Genomic DNA, 14776 nt, shown 5'->3' with positions numbered 1-14776 from the left:
CAAAAAAAATCAAAAGATAATTTCATATGTTTGCATTCTTCAGTCCCTTTTTATTTTGTTCACTATCTATATATGTGACAAGAGTATAATAATTTCGAGTATATAGGTAATGGAATAAGAAAACAACAAACATAAAAATAATTATAAACCCTCAGCTACAACAATAGGGAGAACTAAACTCTCACCCAATAATTGTAAATCAAGATAGCAACGAAACATCGAGCCTTCTCAACCAGACCGAGTGAAGCACCATGTGAAGCATATCGTAAGGTTGAGCAGGGCGATGGATCGTAAAATGCCGGTGCACCTCCATCACGCTCTTTTGCAGTTCCAAATACCTCGAGGGCGAAATCCCCCTTAAAATTGTCTTGATTTCGGGTATTTTTTTCGATGGAATGTAAACGGAGAATTTGCTCCAGTCAAGAACGTCACTAAAGGGCAATACGTAGTCATCAGAAATGAGCACGGGGACGCACCCCACGGAAATTGCTGTGACCACCCTAGCACTTGCCACTTCGTACCCACTAGGGCACAAGCAAAACTTGGCTTTACCCATTAACTTGAAGTAGTCTTTCTTGTTTTTTAGGTACTCGTGCACTTGCACTTCATTGTCCTTGTCCTTCCAATGCTCAAGCAAGATCTTTCTTATGTGGCCGTGAGATCCTCCGGCGAAGAAGGCAAGGATTGAACGCTTGTCGAGGCTTGTATTTTGCGGGGTTGGACCAAATTTTCCATACGGTATGTTGATTTCTGGAATGGAGACGTCTCTTTGTGGCTTAAACCCTTCTGATATATTGGCATTGCATAAAACCCTAATGAAGTTTCGATATAACTTAGGATTCACTTGTGAAATGTCTGGTGCCTGAAATCCAACATACTAGTTAGTTTTGTATAGATCGACAATGAAGTATATTGACCAAACAAAACTGTTTATACTATATTTACTGACCAACACATTCATTTTATCTCTAATATATTATCAGTAAATGTATTACAAATAGTTCTATTTGACAGCAATGAAAGATCGAGAAGAGAAAGAAGGCAAACCCAATCGTGACAAGAAACCAAGAAATGGTCTGCACCTCGGCTTCTATTCCAGTGAGGGTATTTTTCAGCTATAACGCCAATATAATCCATAACCACCCTTTGAAGTTGATCACGGTTATACGTGACAAGAGGCTTGTAAAGAGTGTTGATGATGTTGGCTACACTGATAGGAATGAGGAATAGGTGTGCCTCGTCGGGATGGCGAGCCATGAAGCGGCTCTTACCACTCTCCATCTCGTCTATAAACTGCCCCTCGATGGCGTAGATGTCGTTCAAGGGCCCGGTGTGAACCAGCGGATGCTCTCCTTCCCTGTAAACCCACACCTTCAATCTTTTCTCCATCTCTACGTAGCTCCTGATCGATCGTGCATATCATCATAGTGCTCAGTCAGACTTTGGTAAATTCTAGCACGTAAAATATACAAAAATTAAACTAGCTAGTTTCTGACTTTCAATAAGATTGATAAACCGCATAGAAATCACCATTTAGTGCATTTGTATTGACATCGTACATGTTACTCGGGTTCCACTTTTGATTATAAGTTTGTATCTGGATTCATTTACGTAAATTTCTCATAGATAAATCGATTAGTTAACTATCTAATGCATTATGCTAAAAAAAACTGTATAATGCATTGATTAAGGTGAACAAATTTTGGGGTAAATTCAATCTAGCTGCATGGCATGAAATCAAGGCAAAGGAATCGACAGGAATGCGTAAAATAGGCTTAGTAATTTGAATCGAATTAATGGACAATTGAGTCAAATGAATCTAGAAGACTATAAATTATCAGATGCCAAAAGCCAAAATCCTGACCATCCCTTGGTATTCTATCACGGTCTCCCCCATATAGAAGATTTTCTTGCACCAACTGAATGCTCAAATTAATGGTGACGAAAAATTTTTAGTGTGCCCAGAATACGACTTGATACATCAAGTGTCATAATATAAATGGTTAATTTTTTTAAAAAAATATTTAACCAATTATATTATGACATTTCATATATCGGACCGTTTTCTGCCACACTAAAAAATCTCTCAGTCCGTTTTCTGTCACACTAAAAAATCTCTCAGGTGTGACGAGGACAACATAAATTGTAAATCCGAATTATTCATATGGGAAAATTTGGCAACTGCAGATTTTTTATTTTTTTACTTCCATACTTACAATTACCACGCATCAATAATTTTATTGCGAATCGATGGAAACTTTACTGTAGACAGGATTTAACGAGCATTATGAAGTTCATAATGCCAATTAACTGTCCACAATTAAAGATAAAAATTAATTTTTCCCATGACTTTACGGTCATCAAAGGTCAAACCTCGAATAGATAATTAAATTCAAATTGAAAGTTTAACATCACTGAATCAAAATTAACCATGGAGAGATAATTGTGCTTAGAACTTAACTGATGAAAAGATTGTGCGTTTCTGTAAACTGATCCTTTTGGGATGATCACATCGTCGTTTCCCTTGTAATTAGACGTTTGATTCTTTTCATGAACTGCTTTCCGGATCGCCTCTCTTGCTCTACCCAAATCTGCTTCAATTCTCTCCAAATTACTCATTTTCTATCAAAAAAAAAAAAAAAAAAAAAGAAGAGAAAATTGTAATCAGTGACAAAAACAAATTGATAAACATGTGCATACATTCATAAGGAATGATTTTCACATTCTTTTATCCACTTGTACCCTCTGCTTATTTCCATTCCCTTATTTGATCATTGTTTAATTCAACGTTGTGACTAGAAATAAGAGACGAGCGAGTGTGGAAATCATTTTCTGTATTCATGTGCCTAAAAATACTTGATTAAAGTAAAAAACTGAATAAAAATACATTGCCCGGCATACTTTTTTACGTTCTTCCTTCACTATTCCAATATTGATACTCCTTGATTCATTGGTTGACAATAAATATGACGGTAACGATGATGACGGCGATGGTGGTGATGAAATGGGTGACGATGGCAACGACGATGGTGATAAGAAAATAATATTGGCAAGGTTGGTTTGATTTAATGGAGATAAGAAAAAGATAAATAAAAGGAAAAGAGAAAGAGTTGGTAGCAGTGCAGTAACAATGTGAGCAGAAGAACCGAATTCTGCCATGGATTTACTTTCTTTCTTACTTCTTTGAAGGAGAAAAAAATGGAGGGAGGAGGAGGAGAAAGAACACTGTATTTGGTATGGGGAGTGATAAACATACGTGCAATATGTGCGGGACCTACTTATGTAGCATAGTAATGAAGTAATCAAAATACAATCTGTCGTGAGAGTGAGTTGATTCTGGTCTTTAATTTATTTAAGGGTTACACGCACTGTATTAATTATGACTGGTTAATTGTGAAATACATAAAGGAAAATTTGGTACGTGGAGGTTGTAATATATGGATTTGTTTGAGAGTAAGAAAGGGAGGTCCGGCTTAGAAAAAGAAAGGGTTCAGCTGATACGAGATTGTGATTTGTTTTTTAGGTTTCGGGCCTTTATTTACAGTAAATTTTCGAATGGTACAAATATAATGATAAGATCTCCTAGTTTTTATTATATTTTATTTAAGTTTACACAATCACACTTATATAATAACTCTAATTACAACAAAATTTACCAATTTATATATGTAATCTCCGTTTCACCATATGCATATGAAACCCATTAGGAATATGAATCTTGGCAAATCATGGTTGAAAAGGAGAATCACAAATATTATTTTCTTTTTCGTAAAAGGAAATAATTCAAATTCATATAGCCACTAGCAACTCATTCGCCTCGCAAGGAATTTATAGACAAATTTAGATCTTGTACACGTCGTATGTGAAAGAAGGAAAAAATGACAATATTGAAAACAAGATGACGTTTTTTTATTATTTTGAAATTGCAAGTCACCTATTGGCCTAGTTTTCATTGTTGGCCTCAGTTTTACATCAAACAAGCAAAGGGGAAAAAAGTTATGTTGATACATATAATTAATTCTCGAGTTTAAAGTTAAGTCTTCTTAACCATACTGAGTGAAGCACCATGTGAATTACATCAAACGGTTTAGATGGCTTGTTTAGCACAAAATGCCTACGAACCCTATACACCCTCTTCTGCATTTTCAGATATTTGTCGAATGGAATTGCTTGTAAGATGGTCTTAATTTCTGGTATCTTATCAACTGGAATTTGCACTGAAAATTTGCTCCAATCAAGCACATCACTGAAGAGCAAAGTGTAATTGTCAGAAATTAAGACGGGCACACACCCTGCATAGATTGCCTCCACAATTCTTGGGCTTGCAACTTCAAATCCACTAGGGCACAAGCAAAATTTGCTCTGCCCCATAAATTTGGTGTAGTTTAGGCCCTTGGGAAGCTTCTCGTAGACTTGAACTTCATCATCTTTGTCCTTCCAATGATCCAGCAAGATGGGCCGAACAGGTCCATGAACCCGACCGGCAAAGAATGCTAGAATTGGGCGGCTCTTTGGGGCCTGACCCAAATTGGGTGGGTCCAAATTTCCTTTGGGTAAGTAGATTTCAGGCAGTGAGACATCTCTTTTAAGTTAAAATCCTTCTGAAGTGTTGGCGTTGCAAAGAACCCTAATAAAGTTCTTGAAAAGCTCAGGATTTTCAATTGAAACCTCTGGCGCCTGAGTTACGAATGAATACTAGTTGTGGATGCAAATTTCTTCCTCCTCGATCTTGGACGATTTTGCACCTACAAAACAATTAACACCTTAGGTTAAGGCCAAGAGCCTCACGCGCCCACGATGAATGGGGGGGGCTTTGGCCGAAGAACCTCCGATGCCAAAGTTAGAATTTAGAGAGAAAGAGTGTTTAGAGAATTTTGGGATTTTTGCCAAAGTGTTGGAATTGATCCTTTGATGAGAATAGGTGCCTATTTATAGAGTTAGGAGGTGGCTAGGGTTTTTAGGTTTAATTTAGGTTTAATTAGCCAATTTATTTGGCTATTTAAACATAAAATGAATGTTTTGGTGGTTTTTGGAATTAATTGGCTAGTTAATTAGGGTAATTAAAAAGGGAAAATGGTGGAAAAGGTAGAGAATATGATAGGCTCTTTTTGGATGGGAATGGCCGGACCTTGGTGTGATTTTGGGGTGATTTGGTGATATAAATAGCCTTTAATATATTGATTATATTAATTGGTTGAGGATGTTATGGAATGTTTGAAATAAATGGCTAATTGAATAAGGAAAAAATGAGGTAAAAACATATATGAAATAGGTTTTGAATTGTTACCCATTTTGGGTACTCCTGACTTGGTTGATGGATGATTCTCCACTGCTCGCGTGTAGGAGACCCGGTATGCCTCGAGGGTATTTTTGTCCTATTTTGTCCTAAAATCCACGTGTCGCCTAGTGAATATTTTTGGCTCCACACTAGTGGTCTCAAATAAGAAATTTGGAAATGACTATTTCAGAGTGTCAATACGGTTCATACGAAAAAGAAAAAAAAAATTTTGATGACACAGTTGAAGCAACATATATACGTACCCAATCATGACATGAAGCCATAAAATGGTCAGCACCATTGCTTCTGTTCCAATAGGGATATTTATCAGCCACAACGCTGATGTAGTCGGTGACAACCCGTTGCAGGCGGTCGCGATGGTAATCTTGCTTCCGAGTGATAGGCATGTGGACATAGCGAACAACGTTGGCAACACTGAAGGGAAGGAAAAATGTGTGTGCCTCATCAGGATGTGTAGCCCTGAATGGGCTTTCCTCCCTCTCTATTTCATCAATGAATTGTCCCTCGATTCCATATATGTCATTCACTGGACCAAAATGTATTAATGGATGCTCTCCTTCCTTGTAGCTCCACACCTTGAACCTCTTCATCATCTCTACGTGACTCCTGCACCATGCATATTATGGTTAGCAAAAACTTTAGAATGCACGAATGACAATGTATAGGATGCACTGGTGCAGTGGACGATTGGAGTTGCACAGCTGAAGTTTGACAATCGTAATCTAGCCATTCAAACTTTAAGTAAACCTTAGTAAGAAAACCCTCTTAATTGGTCAAAGCAAATGATCACTTAGCAAGATAAAAAAGAGAAGAGTATAAATCGTATTGTACATAGAATCTTAATATTACTTAACTGGTGAAAAGCATAGGGGTTTTTGTAAATGGTTCCTCTTGGGATAAAAGTCTCATTTTTCTGTGATGCATACTTTTTAAACTGAATTGCTTCAAGAATTGCAGCTCGTGCTTTGGCCAAGCCTTCTTCAATTGTATCCAAACTAGTCTTACCCTGATCACCAAGATTAAATAGACTAAAATCAAGTATTAGTCAAATTAATTAATTTATCAAGATAATTACCATCGTTTTGATTCTAATAACTACATGAGAACGATTACACTTGGGGGTCATTTCATAATCATTTTGTTCAAAATAATTAAAACATAAAGCTCTCTTTTGTGATGAATTTTCCAAATTTGGCTTGGTCACTTTTTGAAAAATGAAAACAGTTACTAAACAAGTTTTGAAAATTGAAACTGTTATTAACCTGAAAAATGAAATTGAAATGCTTACTTTGGTAAGATTAGCCTTGTGTCTCCTTTGATACATGGAGCTTGTGAGAAGCTCATCAAAATATGAAACTTGAGGTAGGGATGTGCAGTTGCTCTTTGTCAGATTCAAAGGTGTAGTAGTACTATTGAAAGAGGAAACAAAGGGAATAATGACACTGTTTTCACGAAGCAAGGGTGAGAAGGTTAGAACGAAGAAAACGAGAAAAAAGAAGATAATTAGCCAAAAAAGTGTGCGGCAGCGGATAGCTGAAGTCATGGCCATGGCTGGCTAGCTAGCTTGACCGTTTCTTCAGTGTGGTGTCTATTAACACTACATTATGAATCTAAGAAGAAGAACAGAACAATCTTAAGTAAAGAAGCAGAGAAAGAGAGAGAGAGAGAACGAGAGAATGAATGGTGATTTGTATATTTCAGAATGTATTGGAATACAAGTCTTAGAGAGAACCTTTCTATTTATACATGCTCATTTCTGTCTTAATCAGTTTCTAACAAACTCATAACCACCTTATATCTTCCTACAATCCCAACTAACTATCTAACTGACAGGATAACAACCTTGCTGATGTGGATTGCTGATGTGGTATATCATTCAACATCCCCCCTCAATCTCAACTGGGTTTCCTAGTTTGAGATTGAAAGAATGCTTGAGAAATAATGGACTGTGCAGCCCCTTTGTCAGAATATCAGCAGTCTGTTCTTCAGTGGACAAGTAGTGAACTTGGAGATCTCCCTGTTGAACTTTCTCCCGTACAAAGTGGTAATCAGTGTCTAAGTGCTTAATCCTGGAATGAAATACTGGATTTGCACTTATAACAATAGCCGATTTGTTGTCACAATAGATCACAGGAGAAGAATTTAAAATGACAGCCATATCTTTGAGCACACTTCTGATCCATGCTATATCAGCAGCTGTATGAGCCAAGGCCTTATATTCAGCTTCGGTAGAACTGCGGGACACATAATCCTGTTTCTTCGATTGCCAAGAAACTGGATTGCATCCAATATAGACTACATAACCAGTAACAGATCTCCTGGTATTCAAATCCGCAGCCCAATCTGCATCACTGAATGCATGAATTCCCACTTCTGTATGAGCGGAGAATGTGATTCCATGATGCATAGTGCCTTTCAAAAACCGTAATATCCTTTTAACTGCCCCAAAATGGACCTCAGTTGGTGTAGCCATGAATTGACACACAGTGTTTACTGCATATGCAATATCTGGCCGTGTAAAGGTTAGATATTGCAGTGAACCAACAATACTGCGATATAAAGTAGGATCTGATAAAGGATCTCCTTCATTTAGAAGCAAAGGAGTATGAGGTTTGCATGGTGTTGATGCGGGTTTACAGGAGTCCATACCGGCCTTGTGAAGAAGATCTTTGACATACTTAGATTGATTAACCCCAATATCTCCATTGGATTTATAAGTGATCTGCAAACCAAGAAAATATGTCAATCTACCCATATCTTTGAGCTCAAATACCTCAGACAGTTCTGTGATTATCCTCTGAACTGTACTGGAATTGGAACCAGTAATAATAATGTCATCTACATAGAGAAGTAGAATGACCATGTCGTTTTCACACTGTTTGACAAATAAACTGGAATCTGATGTTGAAGCTTTAAATCCCATGGCAGGTAGATAGCTTGTAAACTTAGAGTTCCAAGCTCTTGGAGCCTGTTTAAGCCCATAGAGAGATTTAATCAGTTTGCAGACATGTGTTGGCTTAGTGACATCCACAAATCCCTGTGGTTGTTTCATGTATATATCTTCCTGCAATTCACCATGCAGGAATGCATTTTTAATATCAAGCTGTCGTAAGTCCCAATGGTTAATAGCAGCCAATGCTAGGACAATTCGAACTGTGGTATGTCTCACAACTGGACTAAAGGTTTCGGAATAATCAACACCTTGCTCTTGGGAAAAACCTTGTGCCACCAACCGGGCTTTGTACCTTGAAACTGTGCCATCTGGATTCTTTTTGATTTTGTAGACCCATTTGCTGCCAATAATAGTCCTATCACTAGGAGGTGGAACCAATTCCCAAGTTCCTTGAGCCCGAAGAGAGTCATACTCGTCTTGCATAGCACTCTGCCACTGTGGCATTGTAGCAGCCTTTCTGAAAGTTGATGGTTCAGCATCATCACTATGAACAGCCAAAAAGGAAAAACCTCCACCAAAATAAGTGTCTTCAGCTAATTGGAGTGACTGAAGTTCAGGAAATGTAGCTAAATAGCCCTTATAACTCCTATGTGGTATTGTACCACTCTTCAACCTAGTGACCATTGGATGAACAGAAGCATTATTGGATTCACCAAGATTAGAAGATATAGGAGATGAAAAAGGTAGAATTACCTCAAGCTGTGTATCATTGTGGACAGGCAACATTTGTGGTACACCAATAGAGCTAGGAGTGATGAGAGAGGAATCTGGAAGTGATGAGATACCCTGTGACAGTGATAAGGATTCTGAACCAGATACTTCATTCAAGGAACCTGATCTGTCAGCAGAATGTGCACCATGATCGGATATAGAGAGAGACATATCCTGGACAGCCTCACCATTATTTGTCCTCTGAGTATTTTGATCCTCTAGAACAGTAGCAATAGGAATCTGAACAACAATAGGCCTCTGAGTTATACCCGAAGTCTTTGAACTGTCACTGACCTTAGTACTGTGCAAGATCGTATATGGAAAGACTGATTCATCATGAATTACATGCCTGGATAAAATCATCTTCCTTGTTTCCACATTGTAGCATACAACACCCTTATATCCCAAAGCATAACCAAGGAAAACACATTGAGCAGACCTTGCTTGCAGCTTATTAGCATTATAAGGTCTAAGAAATGGATATACTGCAGTTCCAAAAACTTTTAAATTGTGAATATCAGGAACCTTATCAAACAACAGTTGATATGGAGACTTCATTTTTAACACTTTGCTTGGCATTCTATTGATTAAAAAGGATGCATATGAACAAGCATGATACCAGAAAGATGGAGACAAGTTTGCTTCAGACATTAAAGTCAATGCTGTTTCTACCAAATGTCTATGTTTCCTCTCAGAAATGCCATTCTGTTGAGGAGTGTATGGACATGATATTCTATGAACAATCCCTTTTGATTCTAGAAAATTACCAAACACTTTACTCATATACTCTCCTCCTCCATCAGTTTGCAAACATTTAATGGCAGTGTTGAATTGATTGGATACAAAAGCATGGAACTTGATAAATGCAGAAACAGCTTCAGATTTATTAACCAAAGGAAATATCCACAAGAATCTGGAAAACTCATCAATAAAACTGATGTAATATCTATATCCTTCAATTGATACTTTTGGAGAAGGCCCCCATACATCCGAATGTACTCTTTCAAACATAAAAGTAACACTACTTTGTTTTACAGGAAAAGACTGCCTACACATTTTACTGGAAATGCAGGAAGTACATAACATCTGAGAAGAATCTAGACTAACTGGTACTTTGGCTGCTTTTAGCATTGCAGTCAATATTTCTTCAGAAGGGTGGCCCAGCCTCTTATGCCAAATCGCAGTCTTGATCATCTTTCCCACAAAACCAGCCTTTACACCTTGTGTTCCTTTATTCACAGAGCCAGATCTTGAAAACACTGTCACAGGTATTGTAAAGAGTTCCCCATCACTCCTTCCTTGGTAGAGTACCACATTGGTTGCCTTGTCCTGTATGAAAAACACAGTATCATCACATATAAACCAGCAGTTATTATCATGACATAATTGCTTTACTGATAAAAGATTCACAGTAATATATGGGACATGTAAAACATTTTTGAGGAATAAACAATGATCCGGAGTAAAAAGGTTAGTAGAACCAATATGCTTCACATCCAAACCTTGACCATTTCCAATGATTATCTTTTCATCTCCAGTGTATGCAGTAGCTTGAGACAAATTATTAAGATTTGCAGTCATATGGTGAGTAGCTCCAGTATCGAGCACCCATGTATCAGCAGCAGAAAACCCATGTGGGTGAGACTCAGTTGATGGTGGAGAGAAACTAGATGGACCTTGTGCAGATAATGCAGTGAGTGATGGAGGTGGTGGAGCCCCTTGATATGCGTAATTGTTCCTGTGAAAACACTCTAATGCAGCATGACCTTTCTTTCCACAAATCTGACACACCAAGATTGGATACTGATTGACAGTAGTAGTACTTCTGAAATGACAATTAGGTGCAGTGTGACCTCTCCGTGAGCATATTTGATATTCAGGAGTGATTGATGATCTATAAGTAGTATTCCCATTCCAATTCTGCCAATTTGAACTACCCTTTGATCCACCATTAGATGTCTGACCATTAAAACTGGACTGAGAATTTCTGCCTGAATCAGAAAATGTGCTATTTGACCCCTTATTCTTGTTGCCAAAATAAGGTTTTGAAGCATTATTTCCATAAGAGTTCCTGGTAGAATTGAATGACCCTCTATTCTGAGAAGGAAAAATCCTCTGATTACTGCCAGTAAACCCATATCCTCCTTGATAGTCAGTAGTCCCTATGTTAGAACTTTCACCCCCTTGATAACCACTAGCCTCCATAGCAGAGCTTTCACCATGATAAGTACCATTTTCTTGATAGGAACCAGGATGACCTTTACCATTACCCCCATCCATATACATTGCTGCCATTGAACCTGTAAGAACTGAAACTCTAGAGTCGATGGTCAGTTCAGCACTAAGAAGCTGTGCACGAAAATCTTTCAAAGAAATTGGTGTCTCTCTTGCCAAAATCACAGTTCTAATCATATCAAACTCCTGTGGTAATCCAGTTAAAACCGTAATAACCAGATCATTTTCAGAAACTCTTTCTCCAGCAGAAATTAACTGATCTCTTATAGCCTTTAATTTCAACAAAAATTTATCAATCGAGTCCCCTCATTTCTGTGCAGTATGGAACTCAGTCTTTAACTGATTGATTCTCGAAACTGACACAGAGGCATAACGATCTTGTAAAGCACTCCATGCCTCCTGTGATGTCTTACAGCCAATAACATGCTCCATTGCATCATCAGATAAAGTAGCAATAAGCAAACTGAGTAAAGCCATATCCTGTTTAACCCAAGTCTTATACGCAGTAGTGATCTCTTTTGTCACACCATTTTCAGTATGTATGACATATTTAGGTGGACAGGGATTATCACCAGTAAAGAAATCCAGTAAGTCATACCCACGCAAAACAGACTGAAACTGAAAATTCCACTTAACAAAATTATCATCCTGCAACTTCACAGTGAGCATGCCCAAAAGATTTTCGATCTTCACAGATTCTATGGTATTTGCAGACATATTGACAATCAAGATTTCAAGAATTTCTCAACCAAGATTTTGTATATGATGAACAAAACAAGATCAATGCAAGCAACCCTCTTTGGCAATCGGCCTTTATCAGAGGAGATATATCAGATGACTACAAACTTCAACTCAAAATATCAGATGACTACAAACTTCAACTCAAGCAATCCTCTTTGGCAATCGGCCTTGTACAGAGGAAAAATATCAAACTACTACAAACTGTACTAACTCCGGCAATCGGCCTTTAAGGAGAGAGTATACTAATCAAGAAGAAAATGGCAATCAGCCTATGTAAACATTCAATTGGCTATTGGCCTTGTAAAGCAATGAAAATACCAAACAGAAAACTCACTGAGACAAAACATCAAACACCTGGCGTGCACTGCTCTTCCTGACCCAAGAAACCTCCATATCGAAGCATATAAACCTTGCCCACAAAACGAACACTCTTCATAGATTAACAAACTTCCAGAGAGACTACAGCGGAAACCAAACGATCACCCATGGCTCTGATACCATATTAACACTACACTATGAATCTAAGAAGAAGAACAGAACAATCTTAAGTAAAGAAGCAGAGAAAGAGAGAGAGAGAACGAGATAATGAATGGTGATTTGTATATTTCAGAATGTATTGGAATACAAGTCTTAGAGAGAACCTTTCTATTTATACATGCTCATTTCTGTCTTAATCAGTTTCTAACAAACTCATAACCACCTTATATCTTCCTACAATCCCAACTAACTATCTAACTGACAGGATAACAACCTTGCTGATGTGGATTGCTGATGTGGTATATCATTCAACAGTGTCCATTTATAAGAATCAGTGAGAGGGATGAGTCGGCGAGTCGGCGAGGAAGAGGATGATCTGAGTGGTCATCTGGGTTTATTTAAGAACTTCAGCAGAGCTGCATTTTTTGACTTGCATGTATATAAAAGGGTAGCTCTTAGTGGTTTAGCTGGGTGAAGATTATCACACACTGACATTAATGAAAAATAATTGAACATGGCAAATTGCTACAGATATCGATAAAATTAAAATTATAGAAAATTTGATGATGAGTATCTTGCAAGTTATGTATTAGATAAATTATTGATCAGTAATTTGCCGTGTATAAAATCACAGCATGCGGAAGAAGAATCGTTATCATATGTGATGAATATGAGGAGAGTTAATTTTGAAGGGGTGTTCGACCATGTCATTAAAAGAGCATATCTCACAAAGTATGAGATTTTAAATACTTTTACTTGACCTCATGACACGCGTTGAGATATCAATTTCACATTGGGAAAATGAGAGACTTTGCATGTTATAAATAGTTGGGCTACTCTCCATATTGTCAATTGGTTTTACGGTGGAACCTCAACTTTCTCCGTAGTACCTGAGCTAGTTGGCCCACATGTGAAGCCCAATGGCCACACGTGCTCCACACTACCCAATTATGCTGCCCACGTGTTAGACTTGAAAATTCACCACACGTGAGGGGGCGTGTTTATCAATCTTACAATCGGAGAAATGAGAGACCTTACATGTGCTTATAAGTAGTTGGGCTACTATCCCTCTTGCCATTTGGTTTTTTGGTGAAACCTTAACTTTCTTCATGATATCAGAGCAAGTTAATCCACGTGTGAAGCCCAATGGCCACAGGTGCTCCACATCACCCAATTGTGTTGTCCAAGTGTTAGGTGTGAAAATTCGTCACACATGAAAGGGCATGTTAAGAGCGATCACACATCGGGGAAATGAGGGACCTTGCATATGCTTATATATAGTTGTGTTACCGTCCATATTGCCAATTGGTTTTATGGTGGAATTTCAACTATTTTCATGTTATCATAGCAGGTTGGTCCATGTGTTTAGCCCAACGGCCGCACGTGCTCTACGTCACTGAATTGTTTCCCACGTGTATAGCTTGAAATTTTTCTTACACGTAAGAGCGCATGTGAGGATATGAAGCTTAAAGAGTTTTATATCGGAAAAAGAATAAACCTTACAAGACTAATAAGTAAGCTACGCTACTTCTTTTATTAACAATTAATTTTAAGGAAAACTAATAAAAATGACTTGAAAACTTTGAGTTTTAACGATAAGGACAAAATAAAAGATAAAGTGAATAGTACCAGGATTGACTTTTTATTGTAAAAATATGGTTTTTCGTTAAAATAAACAGTACCGGAAGTTTTTCGTTAAAATTCCCTTAATTTTATAACGGAACCTCAAGTTTCTTCAACCTGAACTCACTCTTGCGTGAGAGTTGTCAAAATGAAATGACTCCAATGAATATATCATTGTCAAGTGATTCTATATATTTCACCAAAAGTAGAAAGTCGTAGTTTGAGGCTAGTTCCCTAGGGAATGGACAAAAAAAACCCTAATCCCAAAGGTACATTGAGTCAAACTAATTTATTTATCAGCTTAATGTGTGCGCGAGGCCAACATGCATATATATATGAGGTCGAAATGAATTTCTTGGATCGCAAACATCTTGAATTCTTGATGTTGCTGCCTTTTTATTAAACTGCAAGTAATGTGCTGTTATAAGTCGTCAATCCGATCGATCAATGGTGAGAGAGAGAGATAGAGAGTGTGCCCTTCGGCCCTCATATGAATAATATCTAATTAATTCCTCACTCAAACTTTCTCATTTTACGTTTTCGATTGTCTTTTTTATTTTGTCATATTTCTTAATGACCGCAATCGTCTAATTTTCAAGTCACTTTTGAAAAATTGACAGTACAAAATTCAATCAAATTAGAAATTGTTTAACTATTCAATCAATATTGTTAAAATTGTAGTGTTTAAATGAGAAATATGGTTTCGTCATGGATTAGTGTTAGATGAATAAACAATT

The 14776-nt window shown here is 37.5% G+C and overlaps 1 protein-coding gene and 1 pseudogene across 1 annotated transcript; both read right to left on the bottom strand.

The window, feature by feature from the left end:
- Nucleotides 1-199: 199 nt before the first annotated feature.
- Nucleotides 200-2610, bottom strand: LOC103400348 (probable glycosyltransferase At5g20260). The gene is made up of 3 exons (XM_008338997.3): nt 2462-2610; nt 1048-1402; nt 200-862 (listed from the first exon to the last, which is right to left on the bottom strand). The coding sequence occupies exons 2-3, from the start codon at nt 1387-1389 to the stop codon at nt 200-202; spliced, it is 1005 nt and encodes a 334-aa protein (XP_008337219.3). The 5' UTR covers nt 1390-1402; nt 2462-2610.
- Nucleotides 2611-4014: 1404 nt separating this feature from the next.
- Nucleotides 4015-5899, bottom strand: LOC103424896 (probable glycosyltransferase At3g42180; annotated as a pseudogene).
- Nucleotides 5900-14776: the final 8877 nt, after the last annotated feature.

The sequence above is a fragment of the Malus domestica genome, chromosome 15, assembly GCF_042453785.1.
Source record: "Malus domestica chromosome 15, GDT2T_hap1".
NCBI classification, from domain to species: Eukaryota; Viridiplantae; Streptophyta; class Magnoliopsida; order Rosales; family Rosaceae; genus Malus; species Malus domestica.
The sequence above is the reverse complement of the archived record's forward strand: the minus strand, read 5'-3'. Positions and strand labels throughout refer to the sequence as shown.

Excerpts from the sequence above, each read along its gene's own strand:
- LOC103400348 (XM_008338997.3), bottom strand. The coding sequence starts at position 1,389 with ATGGAGAAAAGATTGAAGGTGTGGGTTTACAGGGAAGGAGAGCATCCG. Across the intron at positions 863-1,047 it reads TGGTTTCTTGTCACGATTGG|GCACCAGACATTTCACAAGT; the intron begins GTTTGCCTTCTT and ends GTTGGATTTCAG.